At 45.9% G+C, this 23995-nt stretch overlaps 1 protein-coding gene across 1 annotated transcript in view; it reads left to right on the top strand.

Moving 5' to 3' along the window:
• The window catches only part of NOS1AP (nitric oxide synthase 1 adaptor protein), a 46136-nt gene that overhangs the window by 10492 nt on the left and 11649 nt on the right, over window positions 1–23995 (top strand). Inside the window, exons 2-4 of the mRNA XM_033151363.1 lie at window positions 10441–10512; window positions 22063–22161; window positions 23121–23179. Coding sequence (XP_033007254.1) covers window positions 10441–10512; window positions 22063–22161; window positions 23121–23179 — 230 coding nt within the window. The remainder of the gene's footprint in view (window positions 1–10440; window positions 10513–22062; window positions 22162–23120; window positions 23180–23995) is intronic.

Here is a 23995-nt window from a genome sequence, read left to right on the forward strand (position 1 = left end):
ACCGTGGGGTGGAAGAGAGCTGGCTTCCTCAGTGCCACAGGGCAAACAGGCTCCCATTTGTGAATGAGTCCTTCCTTCCTATATGGAGAAGAAGGCAGACGGACATCCAATCTAGAGAGTTTGGGATAAGGACAGAGGGTGTGTGTGTGTGTGTGTGTTTGTTTGTTACTGGCCGAGGGAGCCGGTGTACAGCTTCTGAGTCATGTGGTTAGCATGACTAAGCCGTTTCTGATGAACCAGAGCAGTGCACGGAAATGCTGTTTACCTTCCCGCCGGAGTGGTACCTATTTATCTATTTCCACTTTGACATGCTTTCGAACTGCTAGGTGGGCAGGAGCTGGGACTGAGCAGCGGGAGCTCACCCCGTCGCGGGGATCTGAACCTCCGACCTTCTGATCAGCAAGCCCTAGGCTCTGTGGTTTAACCCACAGCGCCACCCGTGTCCCTGTTGCCTAACAGTATCCCTGCGGTAATAAGTATTTAGTCATTTCGGTGATAAAAGTGATGGACTGTAGTCCAGAAAACCTTGATTACTGGACAGTGCCAGGATATAGGTATTGGATCTGCTTGAGAAGTATTACATTCCCCGCAGTTACATTAAGAACCCTGTTTTAATTCTGTTTCCAGTAGGAAAGTAATGCCTCAATGGTGCAAGAGAGCTTTATGAGGAAGCAATCTTCTCTATCTATCTATTTTCTGTACAGTGGTACCTCTACTTATTAGCACCTCTGGTTATCCGGAAGTATTTTTTCGGGTTTCGCCGTATGCGCAGAATCGCTCTACCGTGTGCATTCGCAGAACAGGCACCTCTGGTTGCGAAAACCTCGGGATCCGACCGCAGCTCCAGAACGGATCCCGTCTGCAACCGGAGGCACCACTGTACTGTCCTGCATTATACAACGTAAAAACAGAAACACATAAAATAGTAACAAACACTATCTCCCCCACCCTGCATTTAAAAGGCCATTGATGGTTTAATTCTACAGTGATGTGAATTTGCTTCTAGTACCATTTTTCTGTGCAGGGATTTTTCATACGGTTCATTCCCCTCAGTGACCGTTGGCTGTTTTCGGAGGCAAAATGCCGTTTCCCACAAATCTTGTCAGGTTTGGAATTTTGCTTCTGAAACCTGACCAATGATGCTTAAAGAAATGGAAAAAGAGGTCTTGATCTCTAATTTGTTCAGGACTTTATTAGCTTGTTAACGTTTTTGTACTTCATTTCCGCCCTAAAACCTGCAGATTAAATTGCATTGCAGTCGGGAGTGTTGAAAGTAATCATACATTTTCAGGGAAATATCAACAACCTCAGATATGCTGATGACACAACCTTGATGGCAGAAAGTGAGGAGGAATTAAAGAACCCTTTAATGATGGTGAAAGAGGAGAGCGCAAAATATGGTCTGAAGCTCAACATCAAAAAAACTAAGATCATGGCCACTGGTCCCATCACCTCCTGGCAAATAGAAGGGGAAGAAATGGAGGCAGTGAGAGATTTCACTTTCTTGGGTTCCATGATCACTTCAGATGGTGACAGCAGTCACAAAAGTAGAAGACGCCTGCTTTTTGGGAGAAAAGCAATGACAAACCTAGACAGCATCTTAAAAAGCAGAGACATCACCTTGCCAACAAAGGTCCGTATAGTTAAAGCTATGGTTTTCCCAGTAGTGATGTATGGAAGTGAGAGCTGGACCATAAAGAAGGCTGATCGCCGAAGAATTGATGCTTTTGAATTATGGTGCTGGAGGAGACTCTTGAGAGTCCCATGGACTACAATAAGATCAAACCTATCCATTCTGAAGGAAATCAACCCTGAGTGCTCACTGGAAGGACAGATCCTGAAGCTGAGGCTCCAATACTTTGGCCACCTCATGAGAAGAGAAGACTCCCTGGAAAAGACCCTGATGTTAGGAAAGCTTGAGGGCACAAGGAGAAGGGGACGACAGGACGAGATGGTTGGACAGTGTTCTCAAAGCTACCAACATGAGTTTGACCAAACTGCGGGAGGCAGTGGAAGACAGGAGTACCTGGCGTGCTCTGGTCCATGGGGTCACGAAGAGTAGGACACGACTAAACGACTAAACAACAACAACAAATAGGAGCAATTAATTCGGTTCCCTCCCCTTTGTTTTATTCCTGTGCTGGTGCCCGCAAGATCTGTAACTCAGCTAAGGAGATTTTATTTGATTGATTCTCCACTGAGTAATCAACCCATTTAAATTAGTATTATTTTTTGAAGTGAGAAGCAGACGCTTTGGTGGTTTGCAGAGGTTTGTAGCAGACCACCTGTTTTGCACGAAGTGGACCCTGTTCTTAACCCCTGACATCTCCAGTTGCTTGGTGAACAGAAGAATTGCTGCCAGTCAAAGCAGGAAATACTGAGCCAGGTGGAGCCGTGGCCTGACTCATAATAAGGCAGCTTCCTGTCTTGTTCAGGTGATGGCCCCTTGCGCTGTGGGAGGCAAAGTCTTTTAGAGGCCTTTCCATTCATTCATTCATTCATTCGGTTGGTTGGTTTTCAGATTAAAGTTTTAAAATCACATATCTAACATACAACATAAAAACATGATTCCAAAGAATCTCCTGGACTTCCCTCCCTCCCCTTTGTGGGTCCTATTGTTAATCATTTCCTCCTGCATCTTTTATGATCATCCATATCTCCATTATTTCCAAAATTCATCATTAAACAACAAGTGTCATTCCAATCCTACTAACTGTTTTAGCTGTTTACAATGGTTTTTAAGATAAGTTATAAATTTCCTCCATTCCTTATTAAAATTGTGGTCTTCCCGGTTTCTGATTCTTCCGGTCATTTCCCACATTTTGGCATAAACCATCAACTTGTTCTGTCATTTTCTCTGGTGGGGACTTTATCTTCTTTCCATCTCTGGGCCAATAACATCCGCACAGCCGTGGTCACGTACATAAATAGTCTTTTCTGCTCGCTTGGGATTTCAGCACCTAGGGTTCCGAAATGAAAGGCTTTGGGGGTTGTTGTTTTTTAAGAAAAAGTTATTTTAAACATTTTTTTCAACTCATTATACATTATTTCATTTCCCAAAATTCTTTTACTACCTTACATTTCCACCACATGTGATAAAAGTTGCCTTCTTTTTCCTTACATTTCCAGCATACATTTGACCCTGTTTTATACATTTTTGCTAATTTACTGGGAGTTAAATACCATTTTCATAGAATTTTCTTTCATGCTGTGCATTTTAAATCCCAATTCCGTAACTTCTCCCATGCTGTAAATTGTATATTATACCCAAAATCCCTCGCCCCATGGAAGCCACTTTTAGATCAGTGCTTGCCATCTGTATTTTTTGCCCACATTTGCATTAAAAACAACACATTCAATAAATGTGTATTAGAATTCTGTTGCCTGATTTAATCAGGGACCTTTTTAGCTGATTAAAAGTGTTTCATCCAAGGGGATCAGCTCTAGTGCTAGTGATGTCTTGAGCTTACTGAGGCCGGGCATATCTTCCCTTTTGGTCCTCTCTGCCAAACTTGATTAGGCACATAGAGTTGTAGTAACGTAACCCAACTCATTTCAGTGAGCTTACTCTGAAAGGGGATGGAAGGAGGCAGCGGTTTCCCTTCTGAGCACAGACGAACACATGAACCGTAGCAGTTCCCACTTCCTTTTCCCTTTTCACTGAAGTAAATTGTATTTCAGTTTCAATCTCTCACCTAAAGACAAGAGCCGTGGCATGTGGTGAAGAGATAGGAGGACTTTAAAGGTAATGGGTAACTTAGATAGTAGAAATTCCTGTAACTGCATCGTATCTTGAACTCCAAACTAATCCCCAAAACTTAACCTCCATGAGAGGGGACGCTACGATTTTCTGAGCAATTAGTTCCACTGCCCAGTTGTTTTTCCTGGTATATAGCCTCAATCCGATGTCTTACAATGTGAATCTCTTGCTGTTTATCCTTTCCTGGGACTTGGTAAATGGTTCATTTTACATACCTATCTTAAATCCCTGCATACAGTCGTACCTCTGCTTGCATATCCCTCTGGATACAGAATCTTCGGGTTACGGCCACAGCAAACCCAGAAGTGTATACTTCCGGGTTTCGCTGCATGCGCAGAAGCTCTCAGTCGTGCCGCGTGCATGTGTAGAAGCGCGCCTCTATTTATGTAATTTTTGGGGTGTGAACGGACCCCCGGAACGAATTAAGTTCATATCCACTGTATTTTATATAAACTATGCCATTTAGTATTCCATTATTGCATCCATCAAAGTTTGTTTACACTGTTGAATTTATCTTAATGCTGTCAGCGACATTTCCCCCCATTCACCTGTCGGGGGCACGGTTAGTGAGCAGAGACGAAGCCCTGTGGTCCAGGTGAGAGCCAGGTGCTATAGGGGATTTCTGATTCTTCTGGCCATTTTTGCCATTTTGGCATAATCCATCAATTTAATCTGCTATTCTTCTCTAGCAGGGGCTTTACCTTCCCTACCAGAGCCACACTTCACATCACATGGAATATCTGTTCAAGGATCAGGATCGTTGGCGTTTTTGGTTTTTCTTGTTTTCAAAGCACTACTTAACATCGTTTGGGGGAACAAAGTTGGGACGAGCAGTGGGACATAAACTCTTTCCTCTCCCATGTTGTTTCCCTAATCTAAACCACTCCAATAAATGCTTGAAACTGCTATTAGATCTCTGGGAGAGAGAAAAGACAGGTATACAACAGCGATAAGAAAGGTTGAGAGAGAGATAACTGTTTTTAAACTAAGGCAAATGGAATGTGCACAGAAAGTTTGCAATTAAAGGCAGATGGTTTGACTAACAGGTTTATATTTTTGTGAGATGTGGGGCCAGAACGTCAGAAGCCTTTTTTGTGTGAAACAAACCTTCCTGTATCCTGAATGGAACTATGCTGGCTTTCCCAGGAGATATCTAGAAAATTAATAGGGGGGACTTGATTAGTAAAATAGAGCCTTTGCAGTAAAATGAGGCCATCTGGATATAAACTAGCCGGGTTTACAGATCCAACCCCCCCCCCCCCGAAAGCTCAGCTAAGGGTCTCCTGCAAGTGGAATGGTGCTTCAGTATTTTATTACTGGGCTTTGTACATGGTTCATATTATTTACATGCCATTCCTTAGCCCCTTCCCCAAAAAGAAGACCTCCCTGTTTGTTTGAGATACGTTTGGGAAATTTGCAGCTACTAAATCTGAATATACAGTACTCACAATTTTATTGCACTTATTTCACAGAACAGTCCTGTACATGTTTCTGAGAAACGAGTCCTATTGAGTTCAGTGGGGCTTACTCTTAAATCAATGGGTATAGGATAGGGCAAATTTGTCTGGGTAGGGAATGGCACAACTTAGGTGCCGCCACAGAGAAGTCCCTCTCCCTGGTGAAGATCTTAATTTATGGCCGGTTTACATGGGAGCAGATGGTCCTCTGGTTCATTGCAGTTCTGAGGTGTGGGGTTTGCTGTTCTGTAGGATGGTGACGCAGGTGGCGTTGTGGTCTAAACCACAGAGCCTAGGGCTTGCCGATCAGAAGGTCGGCGGTTCAAATCCCCGCAACGGGGTGAACTCCTGTTGCTTGGTCCCTGCTCCTGCCAACCTAGCAGTTTGAAAAAATGTCAAAGTGCAAGTAGATAAATAGGTACCGCTCCAGCGGGAAGGCAAATGGCGTTTCCGTGTGCTGCTCTGGTTCACCAGAAGTGGCTTAGTCATGCTGGCCACATGACCCGGAAGCTGTACACCGGCTCCCTTGGCCAATAAAGCGAGATGAGCACCGCAACCCCAGAGTCGTCTGTGACTGGACCTAATGGTCAGGGGTCCCTTTACCTTTAGGATGGTGAGAGGCATTCTTCGGCAGAAGCAAAGAAGTCACTACTCACTTTTAAGAAACTAAACTAGGGTTCTCACGTTAAGCTCTTGACTTATCGTCTTCCTGTTCTGCTGCAGAGTCAACATTCAGATCAAACAAAATCAAGCTGTTAGACTACGCCGAAATGGCAAAACTGACCAGAAAGCTCAGGGACCAAGAAGACCAAAACTTCAAGAAAGAATGGGAAAATTTTTACAATTTATTTAGCAGACCACTGTAAACAGATGAAAACATTAGCAGCAGGGTGGATAAAAATCAATGATTAAAAAAGAAATTTTAAAAAATCAGATTGTTTTGATTTAAATCGGATTTTTAAAATAAAATGCTTTTGGAGGAAAAATCTTTCTAAATATAGTTTTCTATTTAGGTTACATTATAGTCCAAAGGATTTGTTTTAAGTTTTGCAGGTGTGCTAAAACTCAGTCTACGTTGTATGTTGTTGTTTTTAAAAAAGTTTAACCACATCAGTTAACAAACATGGATACATATGCTATAATGTTATTGCTTTAGTTAAATAAATTGTTTAAATTGTTATTAAGGAAATGATTATTTTTCTCCTTCCAATAAAGTACAGCAGAAAAGTTGTCCAAATATAAACAGTTAACTTATTAAACCTCACAATAATTTCATAATTATCTGTCTATGTATTTCTAATACTATAACCAAATCAGTAATTTTTGATATAACTGTAAAAACCACTCTGAAAATTTATTATTCCAAAAATGAAACCTTCATCTGGTTGTAAATATTAAGATTATACCAGCAAGAATGAGTCTTTCTTTCTGTGAAAAAAAAAAAGATTTAAATCAAGTCTTACTGTCTAGTGATTTAAATCATGATTTAAATTGATTTGATTTAAATCAAATCCACCCTGATTAGCAGGATTTTAATCTAACTTGTAATGTAACAGATCCTATGTATAATATGGATAGATACAAAATATGAAATAATATGCAGTTGAAAAGGTTGACAATAGGACGCATGGAGGGGAGGGGGGAAGTCTTCAGAGAAATCTCTCTATATGATATGTATTTGGTTTTGTTATAAATTTATATTTTGTAAAATCAAATAAAAACAACTTCAAAAAAACCCAAAACATTCAGATCAATCAGATCCTAGGAACAGAACATTTCCCCACCCAGTGGGATAGCTTTGATGAAATACCGTCCTGTAGTAGAAAGTCTCACGCCTGCCCAGAGGAATTAAATGTTGTGCATTTTCCTGACATTGTAGCATTGGAAGAATGAGAACGCCCCATCCGTTAGTCTGAGGACCAAGCCTTGTTTGCCCTCTGTGAACTGCCAAAATCATCAAAACCATTGAGTTTCTGAAGTTTGCCAAGACATCAGAGAGGCAAACCAAAATACAGCCTTCCTTGCCACCTGGTTCTGTATGCTAAAAAACCAAGTTTAGATAGTATCTTTCATAGTTCCTGCCATACTCTTCTCCTGGCCCCCAACCAACATAGCTCTGAAGTTGGCCATTGGTTGTACCTTTGGGCAGCATTCAGCTAAAGAATGGTGCAAGCAGAACAATTTCTGCTTGTGCAACAGGACTCCCCCCCCCCCTCTCCTCCTCCATGTGCCCCCTTTGCCATCTTCACATGTACTTTGGGGGAAAACTCAGAACAATGGCAAGTCCCATTGTGCAAATAAAAGTAATCCCACTTGTACAATAACACACAGTATTTGAATGCCACCCTTTGCTTAGTATTATAAAAAACGGAAAATGAATAAAAACTATACGCTTGAAACTTTGAATTCAAAACACGAATAGAATAGAATTTTATTTACGGCCATAGGCCCATACAAGTAAAAAAACAAACAAACACATAGATAACAACTTGTGCAAGTGGGAACAACAGCTGCTAAAACACCACAGTAACAATAAAATACAATAAAATAAAATGGCATACTAAGCCTTAGCTAGCTTGTAGTGCTCCTTGGCGTCGCTTTTGGGTAAGGACAGCGACCAGGAACCTTGCTACTTTCAGGGTCGTATGAGTATCCTTATCCTGCAAGATTTGGGCGAGGTGGAATTCTGGTGGGGTGCCCTCTAGTTTCTGTATGATTGATCCCAACAAATTTGCCCGTGGCACGTTGAACAAGGGGCAAGCGAACATAATGTGCTGGAGAGACTCCAGTGTCTCCTTATCACATTCACACATGGCGGAGGCTTGGCCCTTTGAGAAAACATGGTTAATACCTATTTTCAAACCCAGGCTTTCCTCCTTTGGTTTGAACGTTAGTCCTGTCAAAGGTGGTTGACCATTTGCTGCGTGCGCGGGGGAGTGGGGTGTTACTCTGTGAGATAATCCCACTTGCAAGACTTTGACTTGCAGAGAGCAATTTTGCAAAGTGGTTCTGTCTCTGAAAGGAGTTTCCCAGAAAATCTGGCATGGGATTCCGCTGTGCTTTATCTGTCTGTGTTTCCCAAATCCTTACAGGCAGATGGTGGAGGGGGGCTGTTTTTATCACAGTGAGTTGAGTGGGCTGGGTGATCTTTCAGCCGATGGACCTGAGTGAGGATGAAGGCATCCAAAAGCCACAGGCCTTGTGACCTCTGCTCAAGATATAATGCTTAGGGAAATGGCTTCCCTCTGAACCTAGAGCCCCTTTTTCATCACACTCGCATTCTCCCTATGAAGGGACACGGGTGGCGCTGTGGTCTAAACCACTGAACCTCTTGGGCTTGCCGATCGGAAGGTTGGCAGTTCGAATTCCCACGACGGGATGAGCTCCCGTTGCTCTGTCCCAGCTCCTGCCAGACTACCAGTTCGAAAGCATGCCAGCGCAAATAGATAAATAGGTACTGCTGCGGCGGGAAAGTAAACGGCGTTTCTGTGCTCTCTGGCTTCCGTCACGGTGTCCTTTTGCGCCAGAAGCGGTTTAGTCCAGCTGGCCACATGACCCGGAAAGCTGTCTGCGGACAAACGGCGGCTTCCTCGGCCTGAAAACGAGATTAGCGCCGCAACCCCATAGCCCTGGTACCCGCAGCCCAGGGGGCCTTCAGGTGACCACCCATTGAGTGGCAGCTGAAGGAGGCATTGGCAAAAAGACCACATGTCAGTAGCTGGGCCAGCAGGGATTGTGCTGGTCACTGCAGCTTCATTTCTGCCCCCCCCCCCAAAAAAAATCTTAGAGCCAAGAGACAGCCAGTCAGGCATAATAAAATGCTTGTTTTATTGTTAGTTGTTTTGTTTTTTTTGTTTTTTTTTAGTTTAAAAGATATTATCCCTTTCTGCAGCCGGGTGCTTAATCCCAAGCAAGCGTGTTTGGCATCAGGGCAGTTGGAAGCAAGCTCCATTTTGTTTCCCTGTAATCGTAAAGATGCTGTGATTTCAGTGGGATTAAATACAAAGCTGTGTTTACTCAAAAGTGTTTGTTCTTATCAGGGTTGGCAAATTTATTATTATTATTTTTGTTCTGAAATGCCAGACAAGTGGAAGCAGTTGTAAAGCATGGAACGGCAGTGGAGCAGAAAAGAGATAGGTTAATTGTGTGCCTTACTCACAGAGCCATCAAAAGACACCCCCCCACACACACACCCATAAGAGCATTAAGCCCAAAGTCTAAAATCAGCTGCACCATTGAGATCGTGCATATCTTTCTTCAGACTGTGCTCACACTCCCCTTTATAGTGCACTCATTCTGTTTCCAGAGCTCGATTTTCAATACAAAACACGTATGTATGCCGTGCAACATTATATGATACTCCTGTTTGATAGGTTCTTTCTCAAACCAGAGTAACACTGATTGGAATTCTTAAGCTGTTCCTAGCCAAGGTGTTGTTGTTCAGTCGTTCAGTCGTGTCCAACTCTTCATGACCCCATGGAGCAGAGCACGCCAGGCACGTCCCACAGTTTGGCCAAACTCATGTTAGTAGCTTCGAGAGTATGAACCCCCTAAAAAAAGGTAAAGGGCCCCTGGACGGTTAAGTCCAGTCAAAGACGACTGTAGGGTTGCAGCGCTCATCTCACTTTCAGGCCAAGGGAGCAGGGGTTTCCGGGTCATGTGGCCAGCAGGACTAAACTGCTTCTGGCACAACGGGACACCTCAATGGAAACCAGAGCGCACGGAAACGCCGTTTACCTTCCCGCCCCAGCGGTACCTATTTATCTACTTGCACTGGTGTGCTTTCAAACTGCTAGGTTGGCAGGAGCTGGGACAGAGCAATGTGAGCCCACCCCGTCGCGGGGATTTGAACCGCTGACCTTCTGATTGGAATGCCCAAGAGGCTCAGTGGTTTGGACCACAGCACCACTTTCCCTAACGCAGGGGGAAGGCACCCCCAGCTCAACAAGGCCCCCTCGATGCATACAGAACAGAAGCAAAGTGAAGCCATCCAGATGTGAACAGTGTGTGTTTGGGGAGAGAGATGAAAATGCAACCGCTATAAGGTGGCTTTGTGAACACATCCTCACTAAGATGCAGGGCGTGGTACCCTACAATAACCTGGGTGCAGAGAGGAGCAGGAGGGCAGCTCAGTGTGGGATGCAGCTGCCCAGAAGGCTGGTTCTGAAGGAAAGTTTGACTCTTGCCTTTCTGTTGCTTAACTCTTCTCTCTTTTCCTTCTAGTATATTGGCAGCCTAGATGTACCCCGACCAAACAGCAGGGTGGAGATTGTCACGGCCATGAGACGCATTAGGGTAAGTGGTGGCAATGCTTTGATTCGAGCACGCTTACAGATGTCTGCTGTATCCAAACAAGATTCATGGGAACGAGAGAGAGATATCCTAATTCTAGGTGGTTGGGAGAGGTAACGCGGGATCCTTATTAACCCCCTTGTAAGTGGGTAAATGGGACGTGGGTGGCGCTGTGGGTTAAACCACAGAGCCTAGGGCTTGCTGATCAGAAGGTCAGCGGTTTGAATCCCTGCGATGGGGTGAGCTCCCGTTGCTCGGTCCCAGCTCCTGCCAACCTCGCAGTTCGAAAGCACATCAAAGTGCAAGTAGATAAATAGGTACCACTCTGGCGGGAAGGTAAACGGCGTTTCCGTGCACTGCTCTGGTTCGCCAGAAGTGGCTTTGTCATGGAAGCTGTACGCCGGCTCCCTCGGCCAGTAACGCAAGATGAGCACCGCAATCCCAGAGTCGGACACACCTGGACCTAATGGTCAGGGGTCCCTTTACCTTTTTAAGCGGGTAAATGTGGTCCCTTCCTCAACGGCAGTGGCTCATGCTCTGTTTCTGCTAATAATAATTTTAGCAATATGAATTTTTATAGCACTACCAGCGCGCCTAGTTCTTTAGGAAGTAATAACAACGGGAGGAGGAAGGTCCCCTGCCCCAGAAAGCTTGTAAAATTCATCCCAGGAAGGCAGCTGCAAAAGTGTGAGAGATGCTGTGTAATAAGAAAGATTGCGGGTTCTGTTCAGTTGTACCTTCACCTGAATGCTAACCATTTCTGGCCTGAGGGCTCTGGTTACTCTTGACCCATGGCAACAATTAGTTTGCCTGCCCTGCCTCTCCCTCTCCCCCCCCCCACTGAATGTTTCTGGATTCTGTATTACCTGATAACATGCAGTATGGTGGAATTCATCGATAAGCTCATTCTAGAAACTTTGAATACGGTAGTACCTTGGTTGTCAAACTTAATCCATTCGAAAACCAAGGCGTGGCTTCCGATTGGCCAATCAGAAGCTGCGGTAGTCACGACGGACATTTGGCTTCCAAAAAACATCTGCCTACTGGAACACTTACTTGCAGGTTTGCAGTGTTCGGGAGTCGATTTGTTCGGGAGTCAAGCCGTTTGGCCGTTTGACAACCAAGGTACCACTGTAGTAAGGTAGATCCAAAAGATGGATAGAAAATCTTCCTTAGAAGCAGAACGTCTCCAACAAGCACCTGACCTGTAATGAGAAATTCCCCCTTATATTGAAATACCTGAGGTTGATTATTTCAAATTTGTGGTCAGCAGAGTTGAGAATGCATTGTTGGCTATCCAAGACGATTCCTGTTACTGAATTTGTATCCTTTCAGTTATGCTTAAACAATGTGTGTGTTTGAGCGGATTCCTTGCGTACAGATAATAAAGAATGTATTTTGCTGATCCACCTCTGCATTTTCTGATTTGTTATCCTGCTCTCAAACATTACTTCATCCTATAAGGACAGTAGTTCACCATCACCTTAGTTACGATGTGCCTTATTTGGGAAGGCAAAGAAAAAAAAAACCATGGTGGACAAGAACCTCCCATGACAGCAGATACCCTGTTTCTCCTAAAATAAGACATAGCCATAAAATAAGCCATAGCAGGATTTCTATGCATTTGCGAAATATAAGCCGTTCCCCAAAAATAAGCCATACCCCGAAAATAAGCCATAGTGACGTGGTACCTCCCATTAAAACAGCCTGGAGAGGCGTGGCTATGCAGCATACCGATGCGACACGGTTAAAATAAGACATCCCCTGAAAATAAGCCATACTGTGTTTTGTTGAGCGAAAAAAAATATAAGACGGTGTCTTATTTTAGGAGAAACACGGTAGTTCTTTGTAGGACATTATGCCACTGTTAAGTCATCAGTTGACAGATATTCTCCTGGAACCGCATTTTGAAGTCTCCCCAATTTTGTGAGATGGTTTGTTAATTCATTGTATAATGCTGTTATCCACATGTTATAATGTTCACGTCACGGGTGGCAGTTCTGGGCTTAAATGTTGCTGGTATTCATAACTGGCCTTGGGAGGCTCACAGATTTTGGCCTGCCTTGGTAACAAAGGCAACTCATCTTGTCTCTGGCATCCTCCCCTCCCCTCCTGCATCTCCAGGAGAAAAGCTGGAGAGGGGACTGCGCGCGGGGGGGGGGGGAATGCTTCAGTGGCAAGGCAGGCAGAGGTACAGGATTGATCCTTGTCCCCCTTCTCCAGTTTCATACTTGGCCCTGGCAGAGGCACCAGGCAGGAGTCCTGCCGTGTGCAAGAGACCTCCAGTTTAGAGCTGGAGTGCGGAGGGAACAGATACTCAGCGCAGCCATGGCGCTGGAAGTGAAGCGAAGTCCTCAACTTGCAGATATAATTGCATAATGATAAAGTAGGGAATCATACATTTGCCACTTTTTAAGAAAAATTAAACCATTAATTCATTTGCACAGAAGCAACAATTACAGGCAGGTAGCCGTGTTGGTCTGCCATAGTCAAAACAAAATTAAAAGTAAAAAGATTCCTTCCAGTAGCACAATGTTATGCTACCCGCAACACACACACAACACCCCCAGAGGTTTTTAATCCCCTCTCCTGCTGTGATGAGCCCAGCACTGGATTGCATGACCCGAAGCCAAACCAGTGCTTACTGAAAGCCAAGGGTGATCCCCAAATGACCCTTGGTACAGGCAAAGAAGGGCTCTGGTTATTCTATCTGCAGGGAGATGGAAACAGAGGACCTTCCCAAGGGGTCTGGCAGGAGAGCAGACGAGAGGGATCCGTCCTGAGCTCGTGGGTGGGTGGCTAGAGACGGGGAGGCTAGTGTGGGCTGCTCTGCTTCTGGCCCTCTTGCCAAGGAGAAGAGCCCATTCGCCCGCTGAGTCAGGTGGGGAAGGGGAGGAGGATCCGGAAGAAGAAGAAGAAGAAGAAGAAGAGGAGGAGGAGTTTGGATTTGATATCCCGCTTTATCACTACCCGAAGGAGTCTCAAAGCGGCTAACACTCTCCTTTCCCTTCCTCCCCCACAACAAACACTCTGTGAGGTGAGTGGGGCTGAGAGACTTCAAAGAAGTGTGACCAGCCCAAGGTCACCCAGCAGCTGCATGTGGAGGAGCGGGGACGCGAACCCGGTTCGCCTGATTATGAGTCTACCGCTCCTAACCACTACACCACACTGGCTCTCTAGTGTGTGGCTTTGGTCTCTCTCTTCAGGGTCTCTTTAAGAGAGAAGCTAATGGGATGCAGATGCTTTCTATCCCCAGCCCCTCTCTCGGGTGCTTCTTCACCCTGTCGGGAGCCTCCTGTTGCAGTGGGGGAGCCTAGGTGGCTCCCAGCGTGCAAAAGCCTGTTGAATATGCCCAGGAGGAGCAGCGCTTCTTCGCCGCTCTCTGTTTCTGCACAGCGATGAGCACAAGACTGTTATTGGAACAGGAAATTCCTTGCCACTGACCTGCGCAGACACGTCCCAGAGGTCTCCAACCTCTGTTCCCCCATCCCTGCTCAGCCGTGTGCTAATGAAGGGGGGGGAGCAGAGTAATGGGAATTCCTCAGATTCCAGCCTTAGTCTGTCGCTCTGGATTCCATCTCAAGCTTAGCAGACAAGGAGGGAGGGGAGGGAGCTGCCTGCCAGATGTCTTGGAAGGGGGGTGGGGGGTGGCCTAGCTTTTCCAGGAACATAGAACCGCAAGGCCAACATGACCCAGGCAAAGGTGTGATGGAGCAGCAGCTGCTTTGTATTGAAGCTGAAGAACTAGAGAAACCCTGGCAGGGAGTACAGCTTCCAAGCACTTAGCTAAGAAGTGTTTAAAATGCAGAATAGGACCTGGTTTTTTGGGGGGAGCGGGGTGTCAAAGCCCTATTTCAATATAGGTGCTTGGGATTTTTTCGCTTTGCATAATAAACAAGTGTGCTTATGTTAGGACCAGTTGACGTTGTCATGATTGGCGGGATTTTTTAACCTGAAGGTCCTGTATACCTGAAGGGGTGTCCCCACCCCTATCATTCAGCCCAGACACTGAGGTCCAGCTCCGAGGGCCTTCTGGCGGTTCCCTCCCTGCGAGAAGTGACATTACAGGGAACCAGGCAGAGGGCCTTCTCGGTCGTGGCGCCTGCCCTGTGGAACGCCCTCCCATCAGATGTCAAGGCAAAAAGCAACTATTTTACTTTTAAAAGACAACTGAAGGTGGCCCTGTTTAGGGAAGTTTTTAATGTTTGATGCTGTATTGTTTTTAATATTCGGTTGAAAGCTGCCCAGAGTGGCTGGGAAATTATTATTATTATTATTATTATTATTATTATTAGTGTTTTATAAACTGACCCTTATTAGGGTCAGCGGGAGGTTTAAGCAACCCAGGCATTTTCATGAATTTTCGAGACTTACTCTTTATTTTTATTTTTTAAAGAGAGGGTTGAATTCCCCAATGTATATCCTATAGAGAAGAGCAAGGCAGACTTCGGCACATTCGTTCCTGCGACATCCCTGCCCCAACCCATCCCGTGGCTGCCAGGAATTTCTGCAGCACCCTGTTCTCTCCGTCTGGCTCTCTTGGAGAAACCACCTAGGCAGAACAGAGACACGGCAGTTGGATGGTCACCTTTGTAAACGCAGAACGAAGGCTGGCCAGCCAGTTGCTGCTGCTCATTTTGGAGGCTGCAGCTGCCTACCATTTCCCTGCTCCTGCCAGGCACAACTCCATGCTCAGAAGCTCCCTGCCTGAGCATTGCTGCTGCCTCTGCCGCCACTGCTGCTGTTACCCCTGAGCTTTCCCCATGCAAACCCGCTCTTTAGCGCTCCATCGGAGCAAACATCAACTTGTGTTTCAAGTGGATTGCTGTTGGCTCCGATGGAGCTTTAAAGAGCAGGTTTGAATGGGGAAAGCCCCGGAGCAAAAAGGACAAGCGGAAGAAACTGTGGAGCAGAGGGAACCGAGAGGAGCCCTCCGTGGCCCAGAGATGGAAGGAAGATAAAGTCCCTACCAGAGAAGAATGGCAGATCAAGCTGATGGATTATGCCGAAATGGCTAAAATGACCGGAAGAATCAGAAATCGGGAAGGCCAAAATTTTCATAAGGAATGTGGCGGGGTGTGGTTATAATTTATCTTAAGAACCATTGTAAACAGCTAAAACCGTTAGTAGGATTGGAATGACACTTGTAGTTTAATGGTGAATTTTGGACACAGTGGGGATGTAAAAGATTTGGATTATCATAAAAGATGCAGGAGGAAATCATTAACAATTGGACCCACAAAAGGGGGAGAAGGGAAGTCCAGGAGATTATTTGGAATCTTGTCTTTATGTTGTATGTTGGGTATGTGATTGTGAAACTTTAAACTGAAAGACCAAATAAAATAATAATAATAATAATAATAATAATAATAATAATAATAATAATAATAATAATAAGCCCTTCGGGGCTGTGGCACAAGAGTTTGTGGCACAAGAGTTTGCTTGCAGTCCAGGGCCATTCAGGAAAGCCTTTGCGGAGAGATCTCCAGAAGAAAGCCGGGGTTCTGGTGGCGCTTCTTTCCTCTGGTGGGGGGGGTGTGTGTGTGTCAGGTGATGGTTGGAGACCTTCCCAATGTCTCCTTCCATGAATTTGCTGTCCAATATGCCACCCACCCCCCTTCCCGGCCACTTCTTGTTTCTCTCTCCTTCCATGGTGAAGGGAGTGCAGCCCCCCTTGCAGAGGAGTGTGGTAGCCTCTGGCATTTCTCAGGAATGCCTGGAATTGCTGTTGCATGTGGTCATTCTTCACCTTGGACCTTTCCTAATCTGGAGGCAAGAGGCTGGATAGAATGTGCTGAGCTTTAATATATTTTCCGGACCAACTAGAGTTTAACTTGCGGACCCCCGTCCCCAATATTCTATCAAAACAGTGTCGGGAAGTCCAGTTCGCTTACGCCAATGCGACTTTTAGTCTTATCTTCTCATTTCTTTTTCTTTTTTTATTTTAAAGTTTAACGCGTAATTTCCACGTAGAATTCTTGGTTCATTGTCGCAAACCGTCCAATTCAGTTCGTGTAATCCTACACAACTACAAATTTCAGATTATAATGCTTAAAAAAAAAGAAGAAGAACTGGACCCACCTCGAAAGAGCTAAATGCGACAGCAACATTCAAGTGTGTGCAAACAAGAATAACTGTATAAATATCTGTCTTCCCATAAGGAGAAGCGCACTTCGCCCAGGGTTCCTGATCGCATGGAGGAGCCCCTCTTGTGTTTTCACTAGCAGTGAATGGTGATTTCAAAGGCGCATTTGGTGTGCGGCCAGGTGGCACACATTCCTGCCAACAGCACATTCCTGCTTTCTCCACATGCTTTCAGTGAACTTTTTTCCCTTTTCTTTCTTTGAGGGCGCATGTGTCTAGAACTGATGAGGGACCTTCTCCTTGGGAAATATGGGAAGTTGGTGAGCAGTTTGTCACCCTGCCCCCCCCCAAAAAAAAACACTCCTGGCGGGAACAAATGGTTCTGCCAGCCCTAGAGTTACTTCACCAGCCTCTCTGCTTTGCTCTCCCAGGTGGGTAAGGCTGGCAAAGTTCCGACCATGTGCCTAAAGCGATGGAGTAATCGGCTACCCAGGATTCGGGTGGCGCTGCGGTCTAAACCACTGAGCCTCTTGGGCTTGCCGATCAGAAGGTCGGCGGTTTGAATCTCCGCGTCGGGGTGAGCTCCCGTTGCTCTGACCCAGCTCCTGCCAACCTAGCAGTCCAAAAGCACGTCAGAGTGCAAGTAGATAAATAGGTACCACTCCGGCGGGAAGGTTAACGGCGTTTCCGTGCGCTGCTCTGGTTTCGCCAGAAGCGGCTTAGCCATGCTTGCCACATGACCCGGAAAAACTGTCTGCGGACAAACGCCGGCTCCCTCGGCCTGTAAAGCGAGATGAGCGCCGCAACCCCAGAATCGTCTGCGACTGGACTTGACTGTCTGGGGTCCCTTTACCTTTTTAAAATCGGCTACCCACGTTTCTCACAAGGGGGAAAAAATTCAGAAACTGGCCGGGAAAATCTGTATTGCCTTGCTTTTGTTGTGGCCTTTTTAAGCATCACAAACCTAGGTTAGATACGAAACCTTGTCTTAATAGATGCACTCTTTGTGGAGAGATTCACATGGTTTCACATCCCAAAAGTGTTCAGTAAAGAGGCTAGAAGATTGCCCACTCCCTCAGTGAAAACTGATCTTGAAAAGGTCTCTAGGGAAAGGTCTCTAGGAATGGCATAGTTTATTCCTGAGTGGCCTTTTCCCCCTTTTGTCTGTCCTATCCCAGGTGTTACACCTCATACCTTGGTAAATTTTTCATTTTTGAACTCCTAAGGGCTTTGAAACCTGGATGGTAAGATCTTGTTGTTCTGTGCATTTAAACCCCTGGATGCAAGGATTTAAATATTTATCAGGATCCTGAATAGCTGACACCCAAGCATACTTTTGTACCTTTTTGCTGTTTATATTTCTTTACTCCCCTTCCAACTCTTGCCTCTTCTGGAGGACAAAAAGGTTGCCACCATTTTGTGACACGTTTGGTCGGTCCCAATTAAAGGTATTATGCTACTGTGGATTATTGGCACCTTTTGCTCATTGCTCCTGCTTTGTGGCTCTTAGATGTTCTGAGAACTTGAGTTAGGGCCCCTGTCTTCCCTCACAGCTTGATCTTGGATGACAAAAGGGTAGAGTTTCTGTTTTTTTAAATCGCCTCTCTGGAAAAGAAAGGAGATGCTGAAGGCAAAGGTCATTTGGAAAGGTGGGGGAACTCCCACCCACTCCCCCTGGCCCGAATTTTATTAGAATTTTATATAAGCGACCTGAATGTGTGCATGAGTTTGTTTTGCTTATGTAAACTATTGAGAGGTTGGAAACAGTGTGCATTAAACTGACGGATTCTGTCACATGTGACCTTTTGAAAACAGGATCTTCCTGATTCTATGATTTGATGCTGGCACCATGCCTGTGTCCTTCTGTGACATTGTTGACGAGGAAATCCAGCTTTCTGTCACATTGCCATTCCCTGTTCCTACCCTTAAAGGATCGATATATGCCCCTTTCTTGGCACTTTGCAAATGCAGAATTTCCATGCTGGTCCCCTGCCTGGAGCAAGTCTGACCCATCGAGCGATTTTGTGGACAAATAAGGGTTTTAGAGATGACATGAAGCAGTTTCCCATGGCGCAAGGCCCTTTAGGAGATAGTTACACTCAGACAAGTCTTTGTAAATGTGCTTCTCAGCAGACCAATGGTCAGTTAAGGCCGGTATCTGGCTTGAGGACATGCCGGTGGCTAACCAAGCCAGAAAACATAACTGTCGACTCAAGATTTAACTGGGAGGCATTGAAGTTTTTATTAAAGATATATATGAGCTTAAAGCTGAAATAAAGTGATTAATTGATTTATTAAAGATAAGATACAACATTTAAGAGTTTGCATTGTGGTTACAGAAGTGGATGATTTTAACAAATGGTACAGATCTATAACTAATAAAGAAAATGAAGGGCTACTTGAGCATTTGGGTGAGCCCATGAGAAGGAAATGCAATGCAAAATAAACTTGAGATAAAACAAAAGATATGCAGTTTGCGAAGCTGGCATTCCAAATATGGGAAGCAAACAGCCAACTGAACCACGTTCATCGTTGATTAAATAATTTGCTCCACTTGGTCCAAAGTGCGGAAATGCAGTGGGGAGAATAATTCTCAGCCTGTGCTGCTGCCTGGCTTTTTATACTTATGTTCTGGTTAAAGGAAGAGGTGTCATGGTTGGACTATGCTTCCATCACCAACGGTGGAGCTACCCCCAGCTATCGCAATGGCCCTTACGTTTCCTTCGTACTGTGTGTTTGGACCTTCCCAACGCCTGGGTATCTTGACTGATTCACACGTCCTTCCTTGGCACCATCTTCTGACAGCATGAAATAATCTGCGTCTCATCTGCAGCATTGCTATTCCTTAGGAACCAATGTACACCAAGGAAAAAAGGTTTCCTGTCACTAAGCAAGGACCCTCTCCCCATCAGTGAGGGAGCTTACTCAGGGCTCACCCACAACAACCTTCGCTCTGCATAGCTCTGGACAAAGTGCAAGGGCTTTCCAGGTCTGTGTTTGAGTCCTTCCTTCCTTCCTTTTTGCCCCGGTGCTATCCCTTTAAAACACTGCTCTTTACTGCAGAATCGGAACAAATGGCTATCTGCGGACAACTCAAATTGCTCCAATTCAGTGGTAAATGTCGGGTTTTCCTGAAGAAAGCACTGGGGCAAAAAACAAATCAAAAACTAGTGTTCAAACATGGACTGGGGAAGCGTGAGCCTGTTTCTAGAAAGGGTGGGGCAGAAGATAAGTGTGGGTGAGCCCTTAGTCTTCAGCAGGTCTTTCTCAGCAGCTGTGAATCATGTACGAAAACAATCCTTGCTTTATTCTCCTGTATAAAACAGTTATTGTAAAGCAGCTTGTGCAATAATTTTCCATCACAGGCTCGGATTTCACTCTGGACCTGAAGTTGCATAGACGCTCCGTCACACAAGCTGAGATCTTCATGTAGAGAACATACTGAAGTCTTAAAATCTTTCAGGGGTCACCTGTGACTTCCCCTTATCGTATCTCCGGAAGTTGTCTCAGGATCCTGAATGAAACTACAGCCGTACCTTGGTTTACGAACTTAATCCATTCTGGAAGTCTGTTCTTAAACTGAAACTGTTCTTAAACCGAGGCGTGCTTTCCCTAATGAGGCCTCCCGCCGCCAGTGCCCTTCCACCGTTCCGATTCCATTCTTGGACCGAGGTAAAGTTCTCAAACCGAGACACTATTTTCGGTTTTGCAGAGTTTGTAAACCGAATCGTTCTTAAACTGGGCTGTTCTTAAACCGAGGTGCCACTGTATTTGATGGTTTTAGTTAGATAAACAACTATATGACATTTAGAAGACATCTGAAGGCAGCCCTGTTTAGGGAAGTTTTTAATGACTGATGTTTTAATGTATTTTTAACCTTCTGTTGGAAGCCACCCAAAGTGGCTTCTTCTTCTTCTTCTTCTTCTTCTTCTTATTCTTATTCTTCTTCTTCTTCTTCTTCTTATTCTTATTATTATTCCTGTGGAGCTGGCCTCAGGAGTTCTGTGGAGGGCTGTAAGGTAAAGGTAAAGGGACCCCTGACCATTAGGTCCAGTTGTGTCCAACTCTGGGGTTGCGGCGCTCATCTCGTGTTACTGGCCAAGGGAGCCGGCGTACAGCTTCCAGGTCATGTAGCCAGCATGACAAGCTGCTTCTGGTGAACCACAGCAGCGCACAGAAACACTGTTTACCTTCCCGCTGGAGCGGTACCTATTTATCTACTTGCACTTTGACGTGCTTTTGAACTGCTAGGTGGGCAGGAGCTGGGACCGAGCAACGGGAGCTCACCCCGTCGCAGGGATTCGAACCGCTGACCTTCCGATCAGCAAGCCCTAGGCTCTGTGGTTTAACCCACAGTGCCACCCGTGTCCCGTGGAGGGCTGTACTTCATGCCAAATGTGCCCCTGAGGCTTGTGCATCATGTTAGTGCTGAGACAAGGAGTTTGTGCCATCATCCATTTGTGCTCATCAGTACATCTCTGTTTTGTACAAGTCAGAAGTGGCTCAGAAGCTAAGAAAGGGTATGTTCTATCATACGTGGTGGACCTGTAAAAGGGCAAAAGAGTGTTGGGAAATAATTCATAATGAACTGGGGGGAAAAATGTTTAAAAGCACTCCCCCTCCCTCAAAAGGCCAGAGTCCTTTCTGTTGGGGATAATTCAGACTGAAATTCCCAGGTGTAAAAAAAAAAAAGGTTATTCATGTATGCCACTACTGTGGCCCATGTTTTGTTAGCCCAAAAATGGAAAACGGCTGAGGTTCCAACTAAAGAAGGTTGTCAAATTAAACTGATGGAATATGCGCAGCTTGCGGACCTAACATACAGAATAAGAGAACAAGAAGAACATATGTTTAAAGAAGATTGGAAAATGTTTATTGAATATATATTGAATATATGGAGGGAAATGGTGTGGGCAGCATTAAGATAAATCCAGCAGTGTAAATAAGTTTTGATTGATGTAATAATGGAATACCGAATGTTCTAGTTTATGTGAAATATTCAGCGATTTACCGGTATGTTGTGCAAAATGAACCATGGAAAGAGAGGAAGGGGAGTCGTTGATATTTTAAGGTTGTTTAAGTGAATATTCTAAAATGTAAAACAGAAATTTAATTAAAATTATTTTAAAAAAGTAAAAGTAAAGGTCTCTTCCTCAACAGGCAGACAGTTGGCCAGGCCTGTGGAAGCCCCTCTGAGGGGCATCTCCTCCAAGCACATCGCATCTTCCGCTGATGCTGCCCTTGTCCTCTGCCCACCTGTCTGGCCTCCTTATGAGGCTGTTTGCACATACCAGGGTGCACACAAAGCGCCCTTAGTAAACATGGTAGCTATGATGTGGGGGCTGCCTTGTGCATGAAATAGGCCTCTGGGGGTGGCAGACCGAGGGGTGGATTCGTGTGGTGCACAGATAGCTTGGAGGCACTGCTGAGAGGGGCCCTTCCTTCCCGTTGTGCTCTTGCTCCCCACAGTACGAGTTCAAAGCCAAAAGTATAAAGAAGAAGAAGGTCACTCTCATGGTGTCTGTGGACGGCGTGAAGGTGCTGCTGAAGAAAAAGAAGAAGAAGAAGGTGAGCTCCCGATTTCTCGGGCTGCAATAAGCTCTGGGCCCCGTCTGTGCAATTCCTCCCTCTGACTGGATGGAAAGGAGATTTCCGTGCAGGAAACCGTTGACTTTCATGAGGTGTCCACTGTCCTATCTGGCTCCGTGAGGTAAAAAAAGAGTCGACTCTTTCCCCCATATTTGCTCGGGACGCTTGTCTGCTCAGCAGGACACAACCTGGGTGGCAAACTTTTTTTTTTGTCTCTGCTGGCCAGACCCTTACCAGAATTGGTCAAATCAAATGTTACAGAGGGGCATGGCCCAGTCTTACAGGCAGCAGTGGCAATGGTGGGGGGCGGACACGGACGGACAGACAGGCAGTCAAAAAGGAGGACACTCCTTTCTCCCCTTAGTGGGCCCTGTCCCTGCTGCTGTTGCCATGAGAAGAATGAGCGACGGGCCTGCATTTTCAAATGCACAGCAACATTTCTTATTGCGTTGAGGGGGCATGAAGGGGGGTACAAAAAGGTGCTTCAAAACGCAGCCTTCTTGTGCTTCCTGCAGCGGGGCGAGGGGTGGGGGAGACACCAAGGGGAGAAAGAAGCTTCCTTTTTCTCTTTGCTCCCCTTCCACCCTGCTGCCACTGCTTCAGGGTGCACAAAAAAGGGACCCTCCAGCTTACAGGCCTTGTTTGGCTGCACACTCCTCTTTCCTGAGTAGAACCTGAGCCTTCCCCATCAGCTGGCTAGTGTGGGCCATATCCTGCTGCATTGGCTGCAGGTGCCTCTTCCTTCCTGGCAAAAGGCACCCGCAGCCAATGCAGAGCCAAACCTCAGCCCGCCCCGCCCTGCGGGTTGCGGGTGACATCAGCTGATGCCAGGTCACCTGAAGGAGGTTGGGTGAAACCAAACCTTCCTTGTGAGCTTTGTAATATCTCTGCCACTCAGTGAGGAATCTGTCTTGCTTATACGCAGCTTTCTTTTGCAGAAGAAAGAGTGGGACTGGGACGAGAGCAAACTGCTGGTGATGCACGACCCGATCTACAGGTGAGATTTCGGGAGCAGGGAAGGAGTGTCGGCTCGAAGCGCGCTTAACTTGGGTCGGTCTGTGTCTGGCCAAAGGAAATCTACAGTTGGACCTCTGGCCGCTGTTGGCAGGTTAATGAAAGGGGAAGCAGAGCCTTGTCTCAGGAGAAGAAGGGAGCCTCACATTGCAGACAAGGAACGAGGGGAAGATGGGCTTGGTCGCTTTAAAAGCAAAAGAAAAGAAAAAAAACCCCACCCTAATAAACAGAAGTGGGACGCAGGTGGCGCTGTGGGTTAAACCACAGAGCCTAGGGCTTGCTGATCGGAAGGTCGGCGGTTCGAATCCCCGCGATGGGGTGAGCTCCCGTTCCTCGGTCCCTGCTCCTGCCAACCTAGCAGTTTGAAAGCACAAAGTGCAAGTAGATAAATAGGTACCACTCCGGTGGGAAGGTAAATGGCGTTTCCGTGAGCTGCTTTGGTTCACCAGAAGTGGCTTAGTCATGCTGACCACATGACCTGGAAGCTGTACGCCAGCTCCCTCGGCCAGTAAAGCGAGATGAGTGCTGCAACCCCAGAGTCGTCCACAACTGGACCTAACAGTCAGGGGTCCCTTTACCTAATAAGCAGAAATACATAAAATGGAAAAGGACATGGTCTGGCTTGTCACTATTCACAAAAACCAGTTGATGCCCCCTGCAAGTTGACAGCAGGTGGGCTTTTCTGGGTGAGGGATTCCCCCCACCACTCGGTTCCCTCATGGAGCCTGGTGTCCTTCATTATTGCCTGATACCCTGTATGCAGAGGGACGCAGGTGGCGCTGTGGTCTACACCACTGAG

Source organism: Lacerta agilis, chromosome 6 (assembly GCF_009819535.1).
Source record: "Lacerta agilis isolate rLacAgi1 chromosome 6, rLacAgi1.pri, whole genome shotgun sequence".
In the NCBI taxonomy this organism is placed as follows: domain Eukaryota; kingdom Metazoa; phylum Chordata; class Lepidosauria; order Squamata; family Lacertidae; genus Lacerta; species Lacerta agilis.